General features: G+C 46.1%; 1 protein-coding gene across 1 annotated transcript; it reads right to left on the bottom strand.

The window, feature by feature from the left end:
* Window positions 1–14595: 14595 nt before the first annotated feature.
* Window positions 14596–20935, bottom strand: LOC118918041 (cytochrome P450 2A10-like). The gene is made up of 9 exons (XM_036896429.2): window positions 20715–20935; window positions 20276–20438; window positions 19890–20039; window positions 19541–19701; window positions 18186–18362; window positions 17133–17274; window positions 16488–16675; window positions 15739–15880; window positions 14596–15250 (listed from the first exon to the last, which is right to left on the bottom strand). The coding sequence occupies exons 1-9, from the start codon at window positions 20892–20894 to the stop codon at window positions 15069–15071; spliced, it is 1485 nt and encodes a 494-aa protein (XP_036752324.2). The 5' UTR covers window positions 20895–20935; the 3' UTR covers window positions 14596–15068.
* Between the last annotated feature and the right edge of the window lie 246 nt (window positions 20936–21181).

The following is a 21181-nucleotide window of genomic DNA, read 5'->3' as shown; positions in this document are numbered from 1 at the left end:
CCTTATCTGCCATCTGCTGTAAATCTCAGCACCCAGACCTAGAGCCAGACCTCTGCCTCAGGATTCTCTCCTGTGCCCAGTGACCCGGAGCCCATTCGGAAGATCCCACTCCTTCCCAAGGCCAAGTCTCCCTTCTCAGGACCCCCCTCAAGAACCTGGTGCCCATGGACTATATCCAGCATTCCCAGAGCCCACTCCCTATCTCAAGACATCAAGCCTTCCTCAGGAGAGCGTCCTGGGCCACACCTCAGACCCTGGCTCATACATCTCAGCTTGAAACAGCCCTTGGGACCCCAGACTCCAGCCCCCTCAGTGCTCTGCTCACATCCCATGTTCCTTCCTCATCTCAGGGCCCCAAGGACTCCAGTCCTAGAGAATGTGAGCTTTGCTTCTGGGAGGCCTATCTAGGTCCCCAAGCCACTGATTTCCACCTCCCCTGTGACAGGGTACACATGTTATCACCTTCCCAAGCACTGTCCACCATGATCCCTGTCAGTTTTGACACTCTGAGCACTTTCTGGATGTGTCAGTCCTTCAAGAAAAGGCGTGTCTTCATGCTTTTCTCAGTCAGTGAGCATGGTGAGGGTGGGAGTCACAGCCTCATAGTGTCCAGAGTCCCATTCTCCCACCTGCACCCTGGCCCTAATCATACTCTCCTTGCTCACTGTCTTTGTTGCAGCTATGCAAGCACAGAAAGCACTAAGTGGTGTCTGCTTTGTGTGCTCAGAGACACCCCCAACTCTGAATGTCTAATTCTATCATGATTGACAGAGTTATGACAACCTTTGAGGTGGAGATTATTATTATAACATCAACATTATCATTTGGTGCAATGGAAATGGTTCTAGCATTTCATATTTTAGGATCTATATTGCTGTCTGGCAGCTGCATCTGGGAGGTCTCTCCCTGCACACTAAGAGAACACTAGGAGAAACTTCAGCTTGGACAGGAGAGGGATCTTGATTCTGGATGATAAAGAAGGTAAGGAAGAAATTCATTGAAGCAAGAGTAGCAAGGTGTAACTCCGGAGGGGAAAATCTTTCTCCCAGCCACGGGCAAATTACCTTTGAAACTGAAATCGGTCAAAGGGAGAAATAAAGTGGGAGTAACCCATTTATTGCTTACAGGTAGTTGTCCATTTCTTCTCCCCGTGTTTCTCACCACCCCTTGCTCTGCTCTGTAATGACCTATTGATATGGAGATGGCTACTCTCTCCACCCCTTGGAAACACGTATTGATATGGAGATGCACTAAGGCCAGGCAAGAGATTCTGGAAATATCGCAGTTTTATCCACACAGAGAATGGTAGCTGCCCTCAAGGCAGCTGAAAATAGGGAGATGCAGAGGAAAGGAGGGAAAGTTCATTGAACTCCTTCTTGGCCTAGGGCACATTCCTTTGCCAACTCCTGAGGTCAGGGTCACCTGGCATCCTGTGTCTGCTTGGATCTGCATGGCATGAGGACTAGCCCTTACTACTCCAGGATTTGGGGGAGCCATGGAACACAGGATGGAGTGAGATTATGTTCCGAGAACTTCCCAAAGAAAGAGTATTTTCAGGCAGGCTCCTAAGAGCAGACTGCACAGCTGCAGTTCTGCCTGGGTCACCCATGGCGACGGGAATTTGCAGGCCCAAATCTGAGCTCTCAGCAGCCCCTCTCTACTCATCAGGAGTAATGTAGAGACAGAGTGAAGACTTGGAAATAGAAATGAAATACCAAAGAGACAAAACACAGTAACTTGAGCAGTGAGAAAGCTTTGTTTAAAAGTACACACTTAAAGGAGAATTATGCCACACTTCAGAGAGGAGGCACACTGAAAGGCTGGGGATTCTGTCTTTTAAGGCTTTCCAGAATGGGACAACGGGTGGAGGGGGAATGTTGGGCATAGCCTTGACTTGTGGTATCATGATGTCTCTCTCCAGTGAAGGACACTATGTCCTCATGCACAGTCAGTCCTTTAGATAATTCTGTAAGATAAACTTAACACAAGGAATTTATTGATTGTTTCCTCTCCAAGATAGTGGTTACCCTCAAGCAGTGGGGACCTATCAGTTAAGACTGCTTGCCCTGCCTTAAGATTGAGTGGGTTATTGTCTGATTACCAAAGAGTATGTTAGGAATCTTACCTCCTAACTCCCTGGGTTTGTTTTTTTTTTTTTGGTTTGGTTTGGTTTCAGTAATATGCAGTTACATGAGCAACATTGTGGTTACTAAATTCCCCCCATTATCAAGTCCCCACCACATACCCCATTACAGTCACTGTTCATCAGCGTAGTAAAATGCTATAGAGTCACTATTTGTCTTCTCTGTGCTATACTGCCTTCCCCATGGCACCCCCCTACATTATGTGTGCTAATCATAATGCCCCTTATTCTCCTCATCCCTCCCTTCCCACCCATTCTCCCCAGTCCCTTTCCCTTTAGTAACTGTTAGTCCATTCTTGGGTTCTGTGATTCTGCTGCTGTTTTGTTCCTTCAGTTTTTGCTTTGTTCTTATACTCCACAGATGAGTGAAATCATGTGGTATTTGTCTTTCTCTGCCTGGCTTATTTCACTGCGTATAATACCCTCTAGCTCCATCCATGTTGTTGCAAATGGTAGATTTGTTTTCTTCTGATGGCTGAATAATATTCCATTGTGTATATGTTCCACATCTTCTTTATCCATTCATCAACTAATGGACACTTAGGTTGCTTCCATATCTTGGCTATTGTAAATAGTGCTGCAATAAACATAGGGGTGCATCTGTCTTTTTCAAACTGGGCTGCTGCATTCTTAGGGTAAATTCCTAGGAGTGGAATTCCTGAATCAAACAGTATTTCTATTTTTAGTTTTTTGAGGAACCTCCATACTGCTTTCCACAATGGTTGAACTAGTTTACATTCCTACCAGCAGTGTAGGAGGGTTCCCCTTTCTCCGCATCCTTGCCAACATTTGTTGTTGTTTGTCTTTTGGATGTTGGCCATCCTAACTGGTGTGAGGTGATATCTCACTGTGGTTTTAATTTGCATTTCTCTGATGATTAGTGATGTGGAGCATCTTTTCATGTGCCTGTTGGCCATCTGAATTTCTTCTTCGGAGAAGTGTCTGTTCAACTCCTCTGCCTATTTTTTAATTGGCTTCTTTTCTTTTTGTTTGTTGAGGTGTGTGAGCTCTTTATATAATTTGGATGTCAATCCCTTATCAGATATGTCATTTATGAATATATTCTCCCATACTGTAGGGTACCTTTTTGTTCTACTAATGGTGTCCTTTGCTGTACAGAAGCTTTTCAGTTTTATATAGTCCCACTTGTTCATTTTAGCTTTTGTTTCCCTTGCCCGGGGAGATACATTTATGAAGAAGTTGTTCATGTTTATGTCCAAGAGACTTTTGTCTATATTTTTTTCTAAGAGTTTTATGGTTTCATAACTTACATTCAGGTCTTTGATACATTTTGAACTTACTTTTGTGTATGGGGTTAGACAATAATCCAGTTCCATTCTCTTGCATGTAGCTGTCCAGTTTTGCCAACACCAGCTGTTGAAGAGGCTGTCATTTCCCCATTGTATATCCATGGCTCCTTTATCGTATATTAATTGACCATATATGCTTGGGTTTATATCTGGGCTCTCTATTCTGTTCCACTGGTGTATGGGTCTGTTCTTGTGTCAGTACCAAATTGTCTTGAATACTGTGGCTTTGTAGTAGAGCTTGAAGTCAGGGAGTGTAATTCCCCCTTGCTTTATTGTTCCTTGTCAGGATTGCTTTGGCTATTCGTGGTCTTTTGTGGTTCCATATGAATTTTAGAACTATTTGTTCTAGTTTATTCACGAATGCTGTCAGTATTTTGATAGGTATTGCATTGAATCTGTAGATTGCTTTAGGCAGGATGGCCATTTTGACAATGTTAATTCTTCCTAGCCAAGAGCATGGGATGAGTTTCCATTTGTTAGTGTCCTCTTTAATTTCTCTTAAGAGTGTCTTGTAGTTTTCAGGGTATAGGTCTTTCACTTCCTTGGTTAGGTTTATTCCTAGGTATTTTATTCTTTTTGATGCAACTGTGAGTGGAATTGTTTTCCTGATTTCTCTTTCTGCTAGTTCATCGTTAATGTGTAGGAATGCAACAGATTTCTGTTTATTAATTTTGTATCCCACAACTTTGCTGAATTCAGATATTAGATCTAGTAGTTTTGGAGTGGATTCTTTAGGGCTTTTTATGTACAATATCATGTCATCTGCAAACAGGGACAGTTTGACTTCTTCTTTACCAATCTGGATGCCTTTTATTTCTTTGTGTTGTCTGATTACCATAGCTAGGACCTCCAGTACTATGTTGAATAAAAGTGGGGAGAGTGAACATCCTTGTCCTGTTCCCAATCTTAAAGGGAAAGCTTTCAGCTTCTAGCTGTTAAGTATAATGTTGGCTGTGGGTTTGTCATACATGGCCTTTAGTATGTTGAGGTACTTGCCCTCTATATGTGAACACAATTTTTATTCCTTGAGAATAAACACCTAGAAATGTGATTCTGGGTCATCCAGTTAAACATATATTTAACTTTGTATGAAACTGCCACTGTTTTCTAGAGTAACTACAGTTTTACATTTCCATTAGCAAAGGTAAGAATTCCAATTGCTCTACATCTATGCAATCAGTAGGTATCATTTATATTTTTTATTTCAGTCATTCTAATAGGAATGTTTGATGTCTTATTGGGTTTTAATTTGCATTTTGCTAATGGCTATCATGTTGAGCATTGATTCATGAACTTGTTTGTCATCTATTTATCTCTTTTAGTAAAGTTCTTGTCCAAATCCTTAGCCCACTTTTTAAATTGGTTTGTTTTCTTATATTGAGTTTTCACAGTTTTTATATATTCTGCACAAAGTTATGTGTTTGATATGTGAGAGATCGTTACCTTGAGTGTGATAAAATTGCACACACACACACACACACACACACGCATGTGCATGCAAAGCAGTGAACTCTGAAGGAGCTCTGTTGGTTGTACCAATGTTGATTTCCTGGCTTTTGATATTGAAGTATAGCTATGCAAGCTGTTACCATTGGAGGAGACTAAAGGATGCACAGGAACTCTCAATGTGTTTGTTTTTTTTTTGCAACATGTTGTAAATCCATAATTGTTTTGAAATTAAGAGAATCTGTAGCGTAGAGAAGATGACAATAGACCACTGAATTCATACTCTTCACTATAACTTAAACATTCTTTCCACTGATTTCTGCATTTATATTTTTTTGTCTCTTTCCTTACACTTCATTGGATTTTCTGTGTTGTTCTTTTCATAGCTCTAACATATCTATACTTAGTACATGAATTTTCATGGTTTCTTTTCCTCCTATATGAAAATGTAAGGGTACAACTTTTCTCTAAGCAGAATGTTAGCTGAATCACAAGGGAACACATTGGAAAGAGTGATGCTCATACTTTATTCTTCTTCAAAATCATTTTAGCTCTTCCTTTGACTTTTCATACAAACTTTCTAATATTCTAAATTCACACTCAGAAAAAATCTTGCTGAAATTTTTATAGCAAGCATGTTAAACCTATATATCAATTTGGGGAGAGTTGGCTCCTTTACTGTGCTAAATCTTCCAATCCATGAACATAGTATTCTACTTAGAATTTATTTGATTTTTTTTTAGAAATTATTTGATTTAGTTCATCAGCATTTTGTGCATACATTGTTAGATTTCTATCTAAGTATTTCATTTTTGAGTGTTTATAAATGGTATTCTTTTAAATTTTGATTTCCTAGGGCTCATTGCTAGTATATAGAAGAAAATTTTGTTGTTAAATAACCTTGCTAAAATCATTTATTAGGTGTTGTTTTTTTCCTATATTCCTTAGGATGCTATTTGCTGTTGTATTTGTGAGAAGAATGTGTGTGTGTCTGTGTGTGAGTGTGTAACTCTAGGGACTCTGGGTGCGGAGCTGAGGGTGGTGGAAAATGAGCTACCCAGAAACATCACTCTCATCCTCCCATCCCTGCAGCCTCAATAGCCTTTAAAACTCTTCAGCACTGGGCTATGTATTGACCTTCACAAAATTCCTGTGGGGAAGGAAGCAGGTGAAAAACTGAGGCCAGTGAGAGGCTCAAGAAGGCCCAAGAGTGCGTGGCAGGGACCAGGCCAGAACCCAGGGCTCCTGTTCCCGTCTCTATCCCAACACTGTCCCTTTGCTGGGTTGGGTGGTTGGCGCTTCCAGACTCCAAAGCTGAGAGTGTCCTGACTGGACAAGTATGACCCAGGCATTGGTGGCCGGAATGGGACTTCGCTCAGCACCTTTGGCAAGGACTTGATGGACGCCTGCTTTCTCCTTCCCAGGTGTAAGTTTGAGGCTATGGGGATTCTTCCTTTTTCTCTCTTCCCTCTGCTCTCCCTCCAGGCAGGGAAAACACCTGCTAGCCACTCCATCTTCCCATGGAGACGAGCCTCAGTGGCAGAACTCCAGCTGGCTCCAGCCCCTCTGCTCCTCCCTTGACGCTTTCTCAGAGGGGACATGCAGCTTGGAGAACAGATGTTTGCCACTGGAGGGCCTGGGAATGCAGCTCCCAAAGATATGTGCAAGGGAACCTCTGATGCTAAAATTCTCAGGAACAAGAGTTGCAAGCACCAGTGTTTCACATTCTCTGAGTCTAAGGTTCTGAGAATCTGAGATTCTGAGGTTCTTAACCGTGGACTATATCGCTCCAAGATTTGACAGTTTTGTTACTGCACAATTCCAAGATTCCCTGAGTCAAATGTTCCAGAAACCTCTTGAAGGAACATGCACACAGAAGGATGAGGTTTGACTTTGACACTGGATGTTAAATCATGTGTGTGTAATAATACATAGTGTGAACCTATGGATCAATCCTTATCTCCCCCTTCCAGAGTAGGAAACAGCCAATTCATGGTACACAAGTTGCCAACCACAGATAACAGAAATTGAGAAACTTGTGAATCAGAGCCTGTCATAAAACTTACAGGGTTCATGAACCAGATATACCCTCACTGTATCTCAATCATTGGTCCTTCAAGAGTGGCTTGTTTTGGATGGGTGGGGTCTGTATAGCATTTACTTTAACAAACACAAAGATCAAAGTCTGATGTGTAGGTGTCTTCAAAGTGTGCACTGGTCAAAGATGACACTTCTAAGGGAACATATACTAACTTATTTGAGGGTAAGTACGTGATTCCCAGACTCTTAGCTGGGATTTACAGCAGAAGGCAGATACATCAAGACAGCCTCACCTTCAGAAACTCATAGCAAAATGAATTCATGCGTATTGGAGAGGATCAAGATGGCAGAGTAGGAAGGCAAGATGGAAACCTTCCACAGATACACCAAGGAAGCAACTACAGCAAATACAATTAAACCTCACAATGACCTGAAGACTGCAGAACAGAACACCTACACCTGGGGGAGAAGAAAAGACCACACAGAAAAGTGTACAGTAGAGACGTGATTGAATGGGCCCAAGCCCTTCCCCAATCCCAGCCCACAGGCAGGAGGATGAAGAATGGAGCAGGGTGGGGATAGGAGCCCAGGAACTCTGCTCACCTGGTGCTGTTGATCTGCTCCAGGAACACGAGTCCACATTGCACAGGGTTCTAGTTATTAGCGGGACTGGATACCAGGGAGAGTTGGAACAGTCTGGGAGGTTGATTCACCAGCTGCCGGTGAAGGACAGGCACACTCCACTGGTCTCGCTGAGAGCCAATACAGAGGCAGCCATTTGAAAGACTTGCCAGCAGTGGGAGGGGAGTCAGAGGGGGTTAAGGATTGGATGGAACTATGTCTGCAGGAAAACTTAGACTGTCGTCTACAACCCTCCCTCAGCGCAACAGGGCGAGCACTCTTGAGAGCCCCAGGGTCTCCATCCCCCTCACTGGCAGCTCATCCCTGAGACACTTCCTTGCACACTGCCTGTGTGTCAGCCCATTCGTCCGAGCAGCATTGGACTTTGCTACCTGGTGGGCAGAGGAGGACTCTCCCACCTTTTACCACCTGTTTCAGCCCAAATGGGGAGGCCCCTGCAGGAGCCAGCTCAGAGAGTTCCTTCTTCCCCACAGGTAGCCAAGGCTGGTGCGGTGCACCTCGTTGCTCTTAGAGGGTGCTTGTGCCACTTGCTGAAGCAGCTGAGAGCCAAAGCGGTGTGACTAGCTGTCTCCACCACCAGTGCAGTCTCCCACCATGCAACGAGCTACAGCCAGTCATGTGCATGTCAGCGCGCCCTCCCACCATGCACATCGTGCCACCTCTGCAAACCCGGCATGCCCTTCCACCTCATGACCCACTGCCTCCATGGGTCTGCATGCTCTTCCATCGGGCAGCTCACCGCCACTGCTGAGAGCCGGCATGTTCCACAACCTGGCAACTTGCCACTGCCTGGACCCAGTGTACCCTGCCAGTGTGCAACTCGCTGTACAACTGTCCTGCCCATCCCAAGGGCTCCATTCACAGTGATCCCAGCAGAAGCCACTGCTGTGATCACAAAGGGCTGCCTGAGGCAAACCACCGGCCTCAGCAGGCAGAGATAAACCACTGTCCGCTGACAGAAAGGCCACCCTGCCCTCTGCCCACCAACAGCAGCTGGGGCTTCACAGCAGAGGAGAACCAGGCACCTGAGAGGAAAGAGTCCTGAGCTTCTGGGCACCACAGGACACCTTCTTCATAAGGCCATTACTCTCTAGACCAGGAAGCATAGCAGATCCATCTAATGCAAAGGAAGAAACACAGAAAACCTGACAAAATGAGGAGACAGGGGACTATGTTCCAAACAAAACTACAGGATAAGACACCAGAAAGAGGGCTAAATGAATTGGAGATCACCAGTCTCCTTGATAAAGATTTCAAAGTAAAAGTCATAAATGTGCTCACTGATCTGCAGAAATGTAGTAAAGATCTCAGGGAGGACTTCAACAAAGAGCTACAAGAGCTGAAGAATACAGTAACTGAAATGAAACATACAATGGACGGAATGAGTAATACATTGCTACAAGTAGAAGAGACAATCAAAGAGATGGAAATTAGAGATCAGGAAAACAACAAAGCTGAGGAACAGAGAGAAAAGATAAGGAAAGAATGTAGTAATGAAAGAATGATTAAGACAGCTGGGTCACCAATGCAAATGAAACAGTATTCATGTAATAAGGGTGCCAGAAGGAGATGAGAGAGACAAAAAGACAGAGAGTTTCTTTGAGGAAATAATTGTTGAAAACGTCCCCACTCTGGGGAAGGAAATAGACATTCAGGTCATGAAAAGTGCAGAAAGCCCCTAATCAGGAAGACAGCACCAAGACATGTAATAATTAAAATGGCAAAGATTAAGGATAGGGAGAGAGTATTGAAAGCAGCCAGAGAGAGACAAAAGATTACTTAAAAGGGAAACCCCATCAGGCTATCAGCAGACTTCTCAGTAGAAACTTTACAGGCCAAAAGGGAATGGCATGAAGTATCTAATGTACTGAAACAGAAGGACTTTCAACCAAGAATTCTCTACCCAGAAAGATTGCCATTCACATTTGAAGTGGGGTTTAAACTATTTCCAGATAAACGAAGGCTCAAAGAATTTATAACAACTAACCCAGCATTACTGGATATGCTAAAGGACTGATGTAGATGGAAATCTTCCTAGAGCTAATAGGAACTAGTGAACATAAACCCACAGTAAAGGTAGGAGACCAATTAACTACCAAGCAAGAATGAAATTAAAACAAAAGTAGCAAAACCAACTATCCATAAAATTAATCAAGGAATACACAAAAAATGTAGATCGTGACATCTGTTACATAAAGTTTGTAGGAGGAAGAACAATACTTTTAGATTGTGTTTGAAATTCAGCAATCAGCAACTTGATCCAGACTGTTATATAGTCAAGAGCTATCCTTGAACCTTTGGTAGCCACAAATCTAAAGCTAATAATAGATACATGAAAAATTTAAAAAGAGAAACCCAACCACAATACTAAAGAAAACCATCAAATAACGAGAGAAAAGTGTAAGAAAGGAATAGAGAGGAGCTATAAAAAGAAACAGAAAACAGTTAATAAAATGGCAAAAGTGCACACCTATCAATAATTACCTTAAATGTAGATGGACTAAATGCACCAATCAGAAGACATAGTGTGGTAGAATGAAAAGTAAATGAGACCCATCTATATGCTGCCTACAGGAGACTCAATTCAGACCCAAAGACATACACGGACTAAAAGTGAAGGGATGGAAGAATGTATTTCATCCATGCAAAGTACAGGGAGAAGAAAGCAGGAGTAGGAGTACTTATGTCAGACAAATAGATTTCAAAACAAAGAAAGTAACAAAAGACAAAGAAGGACATCCCATAATGATGAAGAGGTCAGTCCAACAAGACGATATAACCATTATAAATATCTATGCATCCAACATAGGAGCACCTAATTATGTAAAACAAATACTAACAGAAATAAAGGGGGAAATAGATTACAGCACATTCACTGTAGGAGACTTTAGCACACAACTCACATCAATAGACAGATCAATCAGACAGAAAATAAATAATCAGAGGCACTGAATAATATATTGGATCAGATGGACTCAACAGATATCTACAAAACACTCCACCCAAACGCAGCACGATACACATTTTTCCCAAGTGTGTACATGGAATGTTCTCCAGAATAGATCACATACTGGGCCACAAAAAGAGCCTCAATAAATTTAAAAAGATTAAAATTGTATCAAGCAGCTTCTAAGACCACAATGGTATGAAACTAGAAAAAAATTACACAAAGAAAACAAAAAAGCCTATAAACACATGGAGGCTAAACATGCTTCTAAATAATAAGTGTAAATAATAATAATAAATATTATTCTAAATAATAAATAATGAACAAATTAAAACAGAAGTCAAGCAATACAAAGAGACAAATGGAGACAAAAATACAGCAGTCCAATATTTGTGGGATGCTGCAAAGCCCATTCTTAGAGGAAAGTACATAGTGATACAGGCTTACTTCAAGGAGCAAGAACAATCCCAAATAAACAGTCTAAATTGACAATTAAAGAAACTAGATAAAGAACAAATGAAACTCAAAGTTAGTAGAAGGAGGGACATAATAAAGATGAGAGCAGGAATAGATAATATAGAGACGAATAAAACAACAGAAAAAATTAATGAAACTGAGGGCTGGTTCTTTGAGAAAATAAACAAAATAAGAACACCCCTAGCAAGATTTATCAGGAAAAAAGAGAGTACACAAATAAAATTAGAAACAAAGAAGAAATAGTCACAACAGATATGACAAAAATACAAGACTTATTAGAGAATACTATGAAAAATTATATGCCAATAAATTGGACAATCTAGAAGAGATGGAAAAATTTCTAGAAAAATACAACCTCCCAAGACTGACCCAGGAAGCAACAGAAAATCTGAAAATACCAGTCACCAGCAATGAAATCAAACTGGTAATAAAAAAGCTCCCAACAAACAGAAGTCCAGGACCAGATGGCTTCACAGCTGATTCTATCACACATTTGAAAAAGAGCTAATTCCCATATTTTTTAAAGTATTCCAAAAAGTAGAAGAGGATGAAATGTTTCCAAATTCATTCTATGAGGCCAACATCACTCTAATACCAAAACCAGGCAAAGACACTACAAAAAAGGAAAATTATAGACTAATATCCATGATGAACATCGATGCAAAAATCCTCAACAAAATACTAGCAAAGAGAATTCAAAAATACATCAAAAGGATCATCCATCACAACCAAGTGGGATTTATTCCAGGGATGAAAGGATGGTATAATATTCAAAAAACCACATTAACAAAAGAAGGATAAAAACCACATGATCATCTCAATAGATGCTGAAAAAGCATTCGACAAAATTCAGCATCTGTTCATGATAAAAGCTCTCAACAAAACGGGCACAGAGGGTTTGTACCTCAACATAATAAAGGCCATATACAACAAATCCTCAGCTTACATCATATTCAATGGCGAAAAACTGAAAGCTTTTCCTCTAAGACCAGGGACAAGACAAGGATGTCCACTATCACCACTTTTATTCAACATAGTAGTGGAGGTCCTAGTCATGGCAATCAGACAACACAAAGAAATAAAAGGCACCCAAATTGATAAGGAAGAAGTTAAACTGTCATTATTAGCAGATGACATGATATACATAAATAGATATATTAAACCCTAAAGACTCCACCAAAAACTTTTTTAGAACTGATAAGTGGATTCAGCAAAGTTGTGGGATACAAAATTAATGCACAGAAATCTTTTGAATTCCTACATACTAAGAATGAACTAGCAGAAAGAGAAATCAGGAAAACAGAAATCAGAAAAACCCATTTATAATTGCATCAAAAAGAATAAAATACCTAGGAATAAACCTAATGAAGGAAGTCAAAGATCTATACTCTGAAAACTGTAAGAAACTCATGAGAGAAGTTTTAAAAGATGCAAATAAATGAAAATCTATCCTGTGTTCATGGATAGGAAGAATTAATATTGTCAAAATGACCATCCTGACTAAACCAATTTACAGATTCAATGCAATCCCTATCAAAATGCCAACAGCATTTTTCAATGAACTAGAACAAATAGTTCTAAAATTCATATGGAACCACAAAGGACCCATGACCATCCTGACTAAACCAATTTACAGATTCAATGCAATCCCTATCAAAATGCCAACAGCATTTTTCAATGAACTAGAACAAATAGTTCTAAAATTCATATGGAACCACAAAGGACCCCACAAAGCCAAAGCAATCCTGAGAAAGAGCAAAGCTTGGGGGATTATGCTCCTTTACTTCAAAGCTACAGTAATCAAAACAATGTGGTACTGGCACAAGAACAGAGCCATAATCAATGGAACAGAGAGCCCAGATACAAACCTATATATATGTGGTCAATTAATATATGATAAAGGAGCCATGAATACACAATGGAGAAAAGATGGCCTCTTCAATAACTGGTATTGGGAAAACTGGACAGCTACATACAAGAGAATAAAACTGGATTGCTGCCTAGCTCCATACAAAAGTAAAATCAGTTGGATCAAAGATCTAAATGTAAGACATGAAACCATAAAACTCTTAGAAGGAAACATAGTCAAAAGTCTCTTGAACACAAGTATGAGCAACTTTTTCCTGGACACATCTCCTCGGGCAAGGGCAACAAAATAAAAATGAACAAGTGGGACTACATCCAACTGAAAAGCTTCTGTACAACAAAAGACATTATCGGCAGAACAAAAAGGAACGTACATGATGGGGGAATATATTAATAACTGATTTATCCAAAATATATAAAGAGCTCATACACCTCAACACCAAAAAAAACCCCAAATAACCCTATTAAGAAATGGGTGGAAGACGTGAACAGATATTTCTCTAAGGAAGAAATACAGATGGCCAACAGAAACCTGAAAAGATTCTCCACATTGAAAATCATCAATGAAATGCAAATCAAAACCACCATGAAATATCACCTCACACCAGTCAGAATCGTCACTATCCAAAAGGCAAGAAATAACAAGTGTTAGCAAGGATGTGGAGAAATAGGAACCCTCCTACACTGCTGGTGGGAATGTGAACTGGTGCAGCCACTGTAGAAAGCAGTGTGGAGGTTCCTCAAAAAACTAAAAATAGAAATACCATTTGACCCAAGAATTACACGGAGTAATTCCACTTCTAGGAATTTACCTGAAGAAGACAAAATCAGTACTTTGAAAAGATATATGCACCCCTATGTTTATTGCTGCATTATTTACAATAGCCTAGATATGGAAGCAACCTAAGTGTCCATCAATAGACGAATAAAGAACATGTGGTACTTACACACAATGGGATATTATTCAGCCATAAAAAAGAAATCTTGCCATTTGCAACAACATGGATAGATCTAGAAGGTATTATGCTCAGTGAAATAAGCCAGGTGAAGAAAGCCAAATACCATACCATTTCACTTATTTGTGGAATATAAACACAAAGCAAAACAGAGTGAATCAAATAGCAGTAAACTCATAGACACTGAGGAGTGACTGGTGGTTACCATGGGGGAGGAGTTGGGATGGGTGTGTGGGGAAGTTGAGGGGAATAAAGGGGCACAAAAATTCTTAATCATAACATAGGTTGGTCACGGGGATAACAGTTCACCATGGAGAATACAGCCAACGATTCTGCAACACCTTTGTATGTTAAAGGACAGTAGCTGTACTAGTGGGAGAGAGAATTTAATATGGGTAACTGTTGAACCAATGTGTTGTATGCTTGAAACTAATAAAGATTGTATATCAATATAATTTTAAAAATGAGTTCATGTGTACATTGGGAGACATGAGTGCTCATCACATACCTGCGCACACACAAATACACTTACACGGCTATGCTGTGACCACAGTTATCCTGGCATTGTTTGAAAGTGTTTCTCTCCCCCACTCATTTCATTAAGATGTTTCTCTGATCAGAGTGGCCTTATCTGGTGGTGGTGGCGGGGAGGCACAAGTATGCTCAAGCATCCACAGGGTGCATGAGTGTGGGCAAGTGTGTAAGGACGCCAGGTCAGCTGCCTGCCAGGGCTCTGGAAAAATCCCCTGGACAGAGCTGTTCACAGTGCAAAATAATATACTGAGTTTGTGTATTTCACATGAGGCAGGGGAGCATTTTAAGCATTTACCCTAAGGACCGTGGGGCTAAGTACAGCCGTTCCCCGCGGTTCTGTGTTCGCCTACGTGCCGAGAGCTCTTGTGTTCCGTGGGACCTCAGCTAGAGACTTAAACTTGCTGAACCTCAGCTTCGTCACCTGCAAAAGGGATTTGAACGCTGTTCCCCATTCCATAGGTTTGTGCGGATTGAGGTGGGCGTTTAACGCTTTTAGCATAGAGATGACACAGAGCATTTGCTAAAAAAATACTAGTTGTTATTTCTTCTCGTTCACAGTACAGTGAGTTTCCTTCCTCTCATCCCACCTCCGAAGGGTCCATAGCACGATGCTCAGAGCCCACTGTGCTCCGCCCCTCGGCTCCGCCCCGGTGCCCCGCCCACCCTTGCTCCTCCCACTAGCCCTGCCTCCCCAGCCCCGCCCCGGCTCAGCGAGGCTGGAAGCTCATGGTGTAGGTGCGCGGGATGGTGATAAAGCCCACGTATTTAGGGGAGACGTCGATGTCCCGGGGAGACTGCGAGGACTTGAAGCGGAAGTTCTGCATGATGGTGGTGAGGAAGAGAAAGAGCTCCATTCTGGCCAGGCCTTCTCCGAAACAGTTCCGCTTTCCTGAAGAGACGGGGGGAGGGGCGGCCGCGGCCTGTAATCCCTGCCGCCTCGCCCACGACCCACCCCGGCCGCATCACCCCGGGGAGGGGGGCCTGAGAAGCCTTCAGGGAGGTCTCTCCCGCTGTGAGCCTCAGTTTCCCTCGTCCGTGGGATGGGCGTGAGCCACACCACCAGGCTGGGGCAGTGGGAACCTTACATGACCCTTTCCTCAAGTACACACTCAAATATGGCTGCTGTGCTGTCGTCTCCTTTCCTACCAATCTGAAGATTTTAAGTGACTCGACTCTGGGTCCTGATTTCCCTCCTCTCTGAAAGGGGTGCCAGCGTCCCTTCCTCTTGTCTGGGCCCAGGTACTTGGTGGTCATGTGGACTGCAGCTGGTTGGCTCCAGGGCAGATTGTAAGAGGAACTTCCAGGCTTGGGTGGCCTGGGATGAAGGAGGCCGCTGAGGGTTCGGGAGTCGCTTGGCAGCAGGCAGTGGTCTCTTACCGATGGAGAAGGGCATGAAAGCATCACTCTTCTTAAACTGCCCCTTCTCATCCAGGAAGTGCTGGGGCTTGAATTCTTGGGGGTTGGAGAAGAACTTGGGGTCTCTCAGCACGGAGCCCAGCATTGGGTACACCTCGGTGCCCTGGCAGGGAGAAGACAGGGAGCTGGTGAGGAGGAGGGGTGTGTGTGGGGGGGGAGGATTCTGTGCCCCAGGTGAGGAAAAAGGAGAGGCATGGGAGTGGGGTCCTCTGAGGAAGGAGATGGATGTCCCTACGCAGGAGGTTTAGCAGGCATGGGGTTCGTGTCCCCTGAGAACATGAATGGGCGCTGTGTCTCTAGGGACAGAAGGGCTGGGGGACATGCAGTTCATGTCTCCCAAGGAGTGGGTTCAGGGGTGATGGTGTTCATGTCCCCTGAGACAGGATGTTTGGGACACATGGGGTTCATGTCCCTCCAGGCAGGATGACTGGGGGACATGAGTCCGTGACCCTGGGACAGGAGACGAGGCAAAATGATATTCGTGTCTCCTGAGGCAGGGGGCTTGGCGAAATGGGGTTGATATTCCCAGAGGCAAGAGGTCTGGGGGAGACACGGGAGCAGGAGCTCTGAGTGGGAAGGTGGAGGGGGCAGGTGTTTGGGGAAGCCTTTGTCTGAGGGAGGGGGACCAGGGCTGGAGAGTCTGTAAGGGGAGAGGGATGCTGGGTCACAGCAAGTGGGTGGAGGTCCCTCTGGGCAGGTCGGCCCCGCACCTTAGGGAGGAGGAAGTCTCGAAACTTGGTGTCCTTGATGACTCTGTGGGCCACTGACATGGGGACTGTGTCTGCATATCTTTGGATCTCGTGGATCACGGCGTCTGTGTAGGGCATCTTGACCCTGTCCTCGAACTTGGCCTGACGGTTCTTACCAATGACCCGGTCAATCTCCTCATGGACTTTGGCTGGGGGAGGAGGGAAACTGTGTTTAGGCATCTAGGGGTCTCAGGGCAGGGACGGTAGTCCAAATGTGTACAACGGGATTATGACATGTATGACATCTATGTGTGACATGGATGTGGATCACTCAACACAGACGTAGGCCATGTGCATTGTGGGTGCAGGTTCTGTTCACCTGGTCCTGCCAGAATCACAGGGGAGGCGTGAGGGAGGCGTCTCGGGGGAGGATCATGAGCCGGCTGTGGGCACTCAGTGGGCTCAGCACAGGAGCTGTTTACCAAGCACTTCAGGTATTTCCAATATTTTAACAGCTAGAGAAACTGGATGTCAGTAGAATATTAGTTAGTGTCCACATACATGGTGTGTCTGAGGGCATGAGGATCTAAAGCAGGTGGACACATTGCAGACGGTTCAGTGATTTGGAGGGTTCATGGCCCACATTCCCTGCCCCTCCAGCCTTACCCTCCACATCTGGGTGCTTCATAAGCAGCAGTAAGGCAAACCGCATGGTTGTGCTGACGGTCTCGGTGCCGGCAAAGAAGATGTTCAGTGTGGTGAGCACCAGGTTCTTCCAATGAAACTCCGTGTTGGGATTGTTCCCCTCCTGCAGGGAAAGAGGGTGTCGGGCTGAGCCTCCTCTCCTCAGGGCTGTCAGGGCCCTTCAAGGGGAGGGAGAGGTTTCCGTTGACCCAAATCTCTTAGACGCAGACCGCCTTGGACTGAGGGAGCCTTCTTCTGCCTGCCTCGGCTGTGACTGTTCAGTGGTAGAAATATTAAGAGAGGGAAAGAGGGACACAGTGAGTGAGAAAGAGGGACAGGGACGGCATGACAGAATGAGGCAGAGAGACGTGAAGAACTTTAAGCTACAGCACCCTGTCCCTTCACTAGAAGTCTTGCCGCTTACTATGGAGAAATCCTTCCCCGGATCGTTTCACCTTGAACTTAGACTCTATAAAGCCCCAACTCCTTTCCTCACAGAAGGAAGACTGACATCCAGAGGGTGGGGACCCTCCAACAGTAAACCCAGTTCACCTGACAGGTGTGTCTGATAGCGAGGAAATGAAAGGTAAGAGAGCACAGCAGCTAAAAGCACCAGCCTCAGAGTCCGAGAGAGCTGGGTTTGAGCCTGGGTGCCCTGCCTCCGCACTGTGTGGCCTCAGTCAGCCCACTGATACTCTCTGGGCCTCAGTCTGCTCATCTGTACAACTGGGGTCCTAATAGAGCCTCCTGCAAGAGCTGTGAGTGTGCAATAGGTGAATACGGCAAGGCACTAAAGGAGCGCCTGGTGCCGGGAAGTGTGCACAAGTGCTGCGCTTATGACTCCCACGGGCACGCCCCGCCCGGTGGGAGGGCTCAGGAGGTGGAACAGTGATGGTTAGCTACACTGGGGTTCGGCAGATTATTAGGGTGTGTGTGGGGAGGGGAGTAATTTGAATAGACCCCTGCTGTTCTCCACCCACACCCGATTTCCATCTGCCTGGCTTGGGACCTCTGGGCCCTGGCCGCTGGGTGTACCTCCTTCATGCGGATGAGGAAGGAGTCGATGAAGTGCCGCGGGGAGTTGGGGTCCAGCGTGTGCTGGTCCTGCTCCACCTTCTTGGTGACGAAGTCCTCCAGGCCCTTAAGGTCCTTGAATGCCTGTTGCTGTGGTCCTGGCAGGTAGTTCATGACTGAGTAGAACATGTCATAGAGCTGAGGGTGGGGAGAGAGAGGGAAGGAAGGGCAGTTTCAGTGGCCAGGACCCAGTGGGAGTGGGACCTGTCTCAGGGCGAGGAAGACACTAAGTTACAGGTGCCTGTCAGGTGTTTAGGTATTTAGATGAGGCTAGGTGGGAATAGATCCCTAAGTTTCCACAAGAGGTTACTGTGAGGGCCCCTGTCCAAAGATTTAGGAGAGATGGATAGGGGCACATATCACGGTTTCTGATGTTAGAGGAGGCTGGATGGGAGCAGCAGATGGAGGTGTCCGGCTTACTGTGTGAGGTTGGGTAGGGCAACACCTGTCCAGGTGTCAAGTTATTCAGGTTGGACTGAAATGGGGGCATCACGTCTCTAGGTGTTTATACATTCAGGTGGGCTCAGCTGGAGACTACTCTCCTGATATTTAGGGGATGTGGATTTGAGGGCATCCATACAGCGTTCAGCTCCTAATGTGGGGATGGAGTGCAGGGGCTCAAGTGTTCGGGTGTTCTGATATTCACATGGGTGATAGGGTCACCTCTGTCAGTGATTGGGCTGGTTGGGAGACACATCCTAGGTGTTTGGGGAACCATCTGTCCAGGTGAGGGTCTTTGTTGTGGTACCTGTCCAGATGAGGAGATCGTTAAGTGTACTGGGTAGTGGGCACTTATCTGGATATTCCAGTGGGCTGGTTTGGGGCACCTGTGCACTACCAGTGCCTGTGGTGGGCCGTGTTTAAGCAGCACAAGGTTCTCAGGAGGTGGACTGAGGTGGTCACTTGTCTGGGAGTTAAGAAACTCAGATGGAAAGATGGACTATCTTAACAGGGAGTACGTGTGAGATCTTAAGGTAAGTTAGGATGGGAGTGCCTGCCCAGGTGAGAGGCATGCTGGGCTCAGCACGTGTCTCTTGCCCATAGGCTCTTGTTTTTTTTTCTTTTGTTTTGTTTTCTTCTCTCTCTCTCCATCTTCTTGGGCTGGGGGAGCATCTCCTGATACCCAGGTGTCCTTGGAGACTGGATATTGGGCACCTGTCTGGGGTCCGGTGCATCCGTTCAGTTCCCCAAGACTGGGAGCTGGTTTGGACGGGACCCCGTCTGTAGGGGGCTGGGGTTTGGGGCACCTGTCTCCGTGTGGGGGAGCAGCTGGGCGGTGTGCCAGAGACGGGGCAGAGCCAGGTGGGTCGGGTTACCTGCCCCGTGGATGTCGCTGTGAACCGGAAGACTCCCAGCATCATACGGAGCAGCGACAGGAACTCTTTGTCCTCGTAGTCAAAGCGGTCCCCGAAGACAATAGAACTGATGACATTGGAGACAGTTCGGCTCAGGAAGTAAGTGGGATCGATGAAGGCGCCTGGGGAGGGCGGGCCGCAGAGGGACAGCGATCTGTGAGTCAGTCGGTGATCAGCCCAAAGTGCAGCCCCAGGGCCCAGAGCTGGGAGTCCGACCTCCACCCACAAACCGTCCCTTCCGGGGCCAGAAGGCGGGTCCGCCCCTGCTGTTTCCCTCCTGGTGCCGCACAGTGCGGGGTCCCCGGCTCACCGCGCGTGCCCCGGAGGGCTTCGACGAGGAAGCCCGCCTCCTCCTGGATGCGCTCCTCGATGCCGCGCTTGCCCACGCCGAAGTCGCGCAGCGTGGTGATGGAGAAGCGCCGGAGCTGTTTAGCGCGCTCCCAACTGCTGAACACCACGCCTGTGGGGGAGAGTAAGATGGGGAGGGGCCCCGAGGGGCGGGGGCAGAGGGAGGGGAGGTGGGCCGAGAGGGGGGAGCTGGAGAAAGGTGAGTCGCTGCATGGAGATGGAGAGAAGGTGCAGCAAGGTGTGTGCCGCAGCCCGGAACGGGCAGGGGTCAGGAGGGGATCGCTGGGCAAACCAGCCCTCAAACCTCCCTGACCAGAACCCCCACACCCTCACCCCAATCCCCCTCACCGTAGCCTTTGAAGAGCCGGTCGAACGTTGCCTGCTCGCCCCTCCCGCTGAATTCCTCAGCCTGGTCCACCAGCGCCTCCTTCACAGCCTCGTGTCCACACAGCACCACGATCCGCCGGGGCCCCAGGTGGACGGTGAACACCGGACCGTAGCGCTCGCTGATCTGGTGGAGGTGGGTTGTGTGGTTACGGGGAGCAGCCCCTGCTGGGCACTGGCCTCTGCCCAGTCCGCAGGTACTGGATGCATTTCCCCCAGGTTTGACAGTCAAGGGACAGGCACCCCAGGAGCTGGTCTGTCCTGGCAGGGACCCTGCTGCTGAGCCTTCAGAACTCCCCTGTCCTAAGACTCTGGTCCACCCAAGTCCCTGCCACAAAGTCCCCACCACACTGAGCAGGCCCCCCGCCCCCCGCAGTGCACCCATCTCCCCGCCTCCTGACACCTTCATGAGCGAGTTGTACATCTGCTCTGTGTTCAGCTGCAGGTAGTTCCCGATGAAGGGCAGTGGGGTGGGCCCGGGAGGCAGCTTCCCCCAGACCTTCCTCTGCCGCCAGGCGGACATCAAGACCAGGACGGTCAGGCAGGCAAGCAAAGCCACCAGAAGCAGCCCCGAGGCCAGCATGGTGGCACCGAGGGTGGCAGTGAGATGGTGATGGCTGGGATGGTTTGCCTTTATACCACCTGGGAGAGGACGGACTTTGGTCCAGATTATATAACTGTGTCATTTCCCCTTCTGACTACACCCCCAGCCGTGCTCCCTGCCTAGCTGAGGACACAGGGGAGGAGGAGGGGACACCAGGGCAGATCAACAAGGAATGGCCACAAGACTGACTCTGTGGCCCCTCGGGAGGGGGCTTCCAAGTGCTATGGACGTGGGGGGGAGGCAGTTGGCAAATTCCAGAACTGAGC

The sequence above is a fragment of the Manis pentadactyla genome, chromosome 15 (assembly GCF_030020395.1).
Source record: "Manis pentadactyla isolate mManPen7 chromosome 15, mManPen7.hap1, whole genome shotgun sequence".
Lineage (NCBI taxonomy): Eukaryota > Metazoa > Chordata > Mammalia > Pholidota > Manidae > Manis > Manis pentadactyla.
The sequence above is the reverse complement of the archived record's forward strand: the minus strand, read 5'-3'. Positions and strand labels throughout refer to the sequence as shown.